Source organism: Anguilla rostrata, chromosome 19 (assembly GCF_018555375.3).
Source record: "Anguilla rostrata isolate EN2019 chromosome 19, ASM1855537v3, whole genome shotgun sequence".
Classification (NCBI taxonomy): Eukaryota; Metazoa; Chordata; class Actinopteri; order Anguilliformes; family Anguillidae; genus Anguilla; species Anguilla rostrata.
In genome coordinates, this window is record NC_057951.1 from 4,016,974 (window position 1) to 4,022,973 (window position 6,000).

Consider the following 6,000-nt stretch of genomic DNA (forward strand, 5'->3'; position numbering starts at 1 on the left):
TGATGTGGCTTCAGAGGGTAAAATAATCCCTCAACTTGAAAAGCGTAATTAAGAATAAAAAATGTACAGCTTGTTAAAATGCTGGGGATTGCCGTCGTGGTTTAGATGAAGACCAGCGGACTTGGGCATTAACACACAGCGGTGTGGGGCTTTTAAAGGGTATACTGAACCTGAACCATCACTGAACCTCCAGCTGGCAGCCCCCTCCCTCTCTGTCTGGCTCTGTCTGTCTGTCTGTCTGTCTCTCTCTCTCTCTCTGTCTGTGTGTCTCTCTCTGTCTGACTCTGTCTGTGTCTCTCTCTCTGTCTGACTCTGTGTGTCTCTCTCTCTCTGTCTGACTCTGTGTGTGTCTCTCTCTCTGTCTGACTCTCTGTCTGTGTCTCTCTCTCTCTGTCTGACTCTGTCTCTCTCTCTCTCTCTGTCTGTGTCTCTCTCTCTGTCTGTCTGACTCTGTCTGTGTGTCTCTCTCTCTCTGACTCTCTGTCTGTCTGTCTCGTGCCCTGATGCAGACTTTCTGAGTGGTCACATTTAGCTGTTCCTCTAAGTTATTTCCCTCCACGTTGGTTTTTTGGGTGATGTGGAGTGCCGCGGTGTCCACTCTCCCCCTCTCCCCGTCTCTCTCTCGCCCTCTCTCTCTCTTGCTCTCTCTCTCTCTCTCTCTCTCTCTCCTCTCTCTCCCTCTCTGGGTGTGCTGTTCCCTGCAGACTCACCCTCTCTCTCTCTCTCTCTCTCTCCCTCTCTCCCTCTCTCTCTCCCTCTCTGGGTGTGCTGTTCTCCTGCAGACTCACCCTCTCTCTCTCTCTCTCTCTCTCTCCCTCTCTCCGTCCCTCTCTGGGTGTGCTGTTTCCCTGCAGACTCACCCTCTCTCTCTCTCTCTCTCTCTCTGGGTGTGCTGTTTCCCTGCAGACTCATCCTCTCTCCCTCTCTCTCTCTCTCCGTCCCTCTCTGGGTGTGCTGTTTCCCTGCAGACTCACCCTCTCTCTCTCTCTCTCTCTCTCTGGGTGTGCTGTTTCCCTGCAGACTCATCCTCTCTCCCTCTCTCTCTCTCTCTCTCTGGGTGTGCTGTTTCCCTGCAGACTCACCCTCTCTCTCTCTCTCCCTCTCTGGGTGTGCTGTTTCCCTGCAGACTCTCCCTCTCTCCCTCTCTTTCACCCTCCCTCTCTCTCTGGGTGTGCTGTTTCCCTTGCAGACTCACCTTCTCTCTCTCCCTCTCTGGGTGTGCTGTTTCCCTGCAGACTCACCCTCTCTCACCCTCTCTCTCTCTCTCCCTCTCTGGGTGTGCTGTTTCCTTTGCAGACGCTCCCCCAGGTAAAGCAGGTGCGGGCCCTGCGGCAGCTCAACGAGAGGCTGCAGGCGGAGAACCGGGCCCTGGCCCGCGTGGTGGCCAAGCTGTCGCAGTCCTGCAGCCGGCTGCCCGGCCCCGGCCCCGGCCCCTAGACAAGCCCCGCCCCCCCCCCCGGCCACGCCCACTACCCCCACACACCCCCCACCCCCCAGGTGCCGGCCTTCCCTGAGTGGTTTTTCCATCAGGCAAATTTTGCCCGGTCTGGCTTCTGTGCATGTCAAGCTTAGGCACCGTCTACAAATTCCCCCTCCCTCTCCAATCAGGCTTTTGCAGTGACATCATCCTGCTCCTTTGAGGGGGCGCAGGATGTGTTTGGGGTGTGCGCGTGCGTGCGTGTTTGTTTACGGTGTGCGGTTCAGCGCTTGGCGGCGGCGTGGAGGTCGAGCGGCACCGAGAGTTTTTTGATAAATAAATAAGATTAGAAAGATGGGCGGAGTTAAACCTCATTGGCCCAGGGGGAGGCCATGCCACGCCCACCTTTGACCGGGCCCCGCCCCCTCCCCCTCCGGCACGGCTTCGGGCGGCTTTAACGGCCGGACGGTCACCGCCGCTGTCGCGTGGTTTGACTACCCAGCATGCATCTGCAGCGTGTGCTGGCGCGTGCCGTACGCGCTGGCGTGCGAGTGTCAGCGTTGAAGTGGTGCAGCATGGGAACGCTACGGTGGAGGAGAGGGGGAGCCGGTGGATCTTTCGGTCCTGCGGCTTTTCGCCGAACGTCCGCCGGAGTTGTAAAATGGCCTCGCTGCGGCGGGCGGGCGAGCGAGCGGGCGAGCGAGGTGGGAGGACCGGAGGCCATGGGCCGAGAGACTAACTCCCCTCTCTCTCTCTCTCTCTCTGTCTCTCTCTCTCTCCCTCCCTCTCTCCCCTTCCCCCCCTCTCTTTCTCTCTCTCTCTCCCCCTCTCTCTCTCTCTCCTTCCAGATGCTTCCGGACTTGAAAGCGGACAACCAGAGGCTAAAGGACGAGAATGGAGCCCTGATCCGAGTCATTAGCAAACTTTCAAAGTAGACCCCCCCCCCCCCCCACCCCGCACCCCCCGCCGCCCCCGCTGCCCGTCAGCAGCGACTAACGGTATTGCACATTTAGATATTAATTGCAGCAGACATCAGCTACGAGAAGGCTCTTTCACTCCCCTCTCCCCTTTCCCGCCAAAAACGCCATCCTCTCCCGCCGTTGGTCCACGCTTAGGTTCCTGTCCTGTCCCTCGCTGCCGATGGCGTGCGCGCGGAAGGTTGGAGTTTACAGAACAAAGAGAAGCGAAGTGTTTCCGTGGCCAGCGAGCCCCGAGCCCTCGCGTTTACCCATAAGCCTTAGTTCGCCCCCTGCGAAACGCTCTCGTCCGGCTCGCGGCCGCCATCGAACAATTCACCCGTTTTTATTTGTGCCACTATTTTTTTTTTTCAACTGCTTGGAAGTGCCGTTTGCTGTTGTTGTTGCTTTCTGGCCACGCCCCCATATCCTGCCGGAAGTCCCGCCCCCCACAGGAAACCGTGTCACTTCCTGTATCGCCCGGCGATTATTGGGCGCGACTGGCTGAACCCTGCTGTATCCGTGACCCTGCACAGACGCTCACGCGCACACACACACACACACACGCTCGCACACACTCAAACAAGAAAAAATGCATGCACACACACACACACACACACGCGTGCCCATGTACAATGCCTTACCATCTCCAGTTTTCTTTCTTCCGCAGTTGAAGGAAAGTGAGTCAATGTTGTAATGGACTAGGTGGAGTTCTAAGCTTTCACTGTATGTGCAATATGCATTTGTTTCTTATGAAAATGCTTTAACGAGTCCATCGAAAGACTTCTCTGCCCCCCCCCCCCCCCCCTCACCGCCCCCTCCTTGTTTGTTTTGTTTTTTTTTTAGTAATTTTTTTAGTTCTTGCAGTGTAGTTGTTGGTTCATACCTGACCTGGTCCGTTTCGTTTTAGCAGGTACTGAGTGAATGCTGTATGTATATATGTATTGTTTGCGACCAGCAAAATGGCATGGATTACGGTTCCCTATGGCAAAACCCTGTCTGTTACTATTAAAATATACAAACTCCAGAGGACGAAAAAAGTGTGTTTTAACTTTTTATTTTTATTTTCATTTTCATTTCATAGTTTGATGACGTTTTGAACTGCAGTAGAGTTTCTCCAAGGGGGAGTGGCTAGCCGTAATCAATGACAGTTCATCCCCCCCCCCCCTTCAGTTTTTAAAAAGTCAATGATAATTATGAAAGGATAATATAATTGCTTCACAACATTTCACACCTTGTAAGCAGTACCCTTTATGACGTTTTTTTTGTTTTTGTTTTGTTTTGTGTGGTCTTTGGTGTTTGTATTGTAATGAAATCCCAGGTGTGTTGGAGCGAGTCTGTTCACACTGTCCACAAGGGGGGGCGGTGGGGTATTGGGGGGGGGGGGGGGGCACGAGGAGTACTGCCCGAAACATTCATTTTCGGAAACATTTTCAGTGGCCTTTTAAAATTTGCTATAGTAAAAAAAAAAACAAGTCTAGCATTTTAGCCAACAGTTTTTTTTTTTTCTCGTTTTTATTTTAATTTTTATTGCCTTCCCGCCATTTTGTGAAAACGCGAGAGTGACTTTGTTACTTGGCCCGCCGTGCTGTGATGACCACTGGAAGAGTTGCTTAAAAAGACAATTGTACATCGCAAAGCTTGTGTTAGCTGTTGTACCGTCATCGACTATATATATATATATGTGTATATATATATATATATATACACGTAAATGTGAATTTATACCCCTTAATAAAAGAGCTAATTGAGAGGGAGAGAAAAAGCGGTCCTCGTGCTCTGTGAGATATTTCAGTTTTCAAATTATGGGCCATCGTCTTTTATTTTTATAGAAACTTTTTTTTTTCTTTGTTTTTTTGGGTGACTGGTTTTTTTTGTGCTTTGAGGCGGGGCTCCTACCAACAGGCTCACGATCTCTTGATTGAAATTCCATAATGGTACAGTTTGAATGTTCCTTGTACCGATCCTGCGTGATTTGGTTGGCTGACCGTTTGACTGACGGATTGGGTTGACCTATCGGTTGGGCGACTGTCGACATATTTACATGGAGGATGTTGTGACTAATGTTTGAATGAGTGCGCAAACAGGCCAAATGGATTCCTTTAACTGTGAGCGTGTGTGCAGTCTTGACATAAATGCTTATTTTCTGCTATATTTTTTTGAGTGTTTTATATTTAGATTATTTATTCGTAAGATGGTTTAAGTGGCTGCAGCTCTCAAATGGTTTTATTCCTAGTTCAAAGCAGGCCTTGTGTCCGTGTGGAACCAGTCGCTAAAGTTATTTTGGAAAGAAAAAAAAAACAACTGTATTTTGACTCGTACAAATAAAAATGTATAAATTTGTTTTTTGTCTTCTGCTGTATTGAAAAAGGTAAGTTTTTGTTCTGTGGCATTTCTTTCCTCATACTTTTCCTTAGCCTGCTCTCATAAATATCCTCCTAAGATCTGGCAATTCATTTCTTTCCCCTGTAGGGGGCATGAGTTTGTGGTCTTAATTTCGAAAAACATTTTGTACTATGTAGAAGCCTACACCACACAAGGGACATTCAGTAAAAGTAAACTAATATTTTTGAAAATATTTTCCACTGCGACATGTTTTTTGTCGTCCAAGACTCTTGCATTATATCAAAAGAAGACTTACCTTATGTTGTGCTGGGACTCAGGAGGATATGCTAAATTGTATGTATATTACAAACGTGTTATGCAGAGACGTGCCACTAGATGGCGCACTTCATTGCTAATCTGCCATGATTTGTTTGACAGCAGCTTTGTTGTCCCAGTTCTTCTCGCGTATTAAGGTACGTGGGAAATCAAAGGTAAGGGCGCCTCTAAACAATAAGAACTGCATTCCTCGCGTATCTTGCTTTGAACTGACGTTCATACTCTGCGAGTCTGGTTCCAATTTTAGCCTCTTATGAGTCCTGAACTCTGTTGGCGCGAAAGCGACAGGCTTGCAGGGAAACTGAGCTAAATTCCAGACCTGAAAGATGTCTTTTATGGACTGCGCGGTCCAAGGTGACTGCGCAAGCCAAAACTGTGTTTCTCATTACAGATGGTGGGAGGTCTTGAGGCTTTTTATTTGAAGGTTAATGGCACCTGTTCAAGTCTCCTGCATGAACGTTTGAATAAGTCTGCTGCTTATCACTTACGTAACTTTTGAGTATAAAAATGGATGAGATTTTGGGATTGGATGAGATTTAACCTGTTTATACTTGTGCATATTTATCCGTGTGGTTCTGCCGCCGCGGAATATACACGCGGAAGATAGAAAGCACGAAAGCAACAGTGAGCTCTCTGCAAGGCTGCTCAGAGGACGCGACCCCGAGACCCTGCCGAGTATTGTGATGTCACAACAGACTCAATTAGGGTTTGGATCGATACACGTGCGCAAAGCAAAGGAGCTGAACACAGCCCGACCAAAAGCCTTCAATAGAAACGTGAAAGACAAACTCGGTGCGCGTTCAACTGCTTTCAAATCAGGCGACGGCTCCTTGTGCATAAACACCAGGTAGTGATGGCATTCACTATAGAGAACATTCTTACTAATGCCATCTGGTGTGGCAATAGCACCGAGACTGTACAAGAATGCTAACTGGTGGAGAGTGGTGCGCAGAGAACAGTTCTTGT

At 49.4% G+C, this 6,000-nt stretch overlaps 1 protein-coding gene across 1 annotated transcript in view; it reads left to right on the forward strand.

Annotated features, from left to right (window-relative positions):
• LOC135246032 (protein phosphatase 1 regulatory subunit 12A-like) overlaps positions 1–4,716 on the forward strand; it is a 45,939-nt gene extending 41,223 nt beyond the window's left edge. Inside the window, exon 28 of the mRNA XM_064319525.1 lies at positions 2,266–4,716. Within this exon, the coding sequence (XP_064175595.1) occupies positions 2,266–2,352 (87 nt within the window). The 3' untranslated portion in view covers positions 2,353–4,716. The remainder of the gene's footprint in view (positions 1–2,265) is intronic.
• Positions 4,717–6,000: the final 1,284 nt, after the last annotated feature.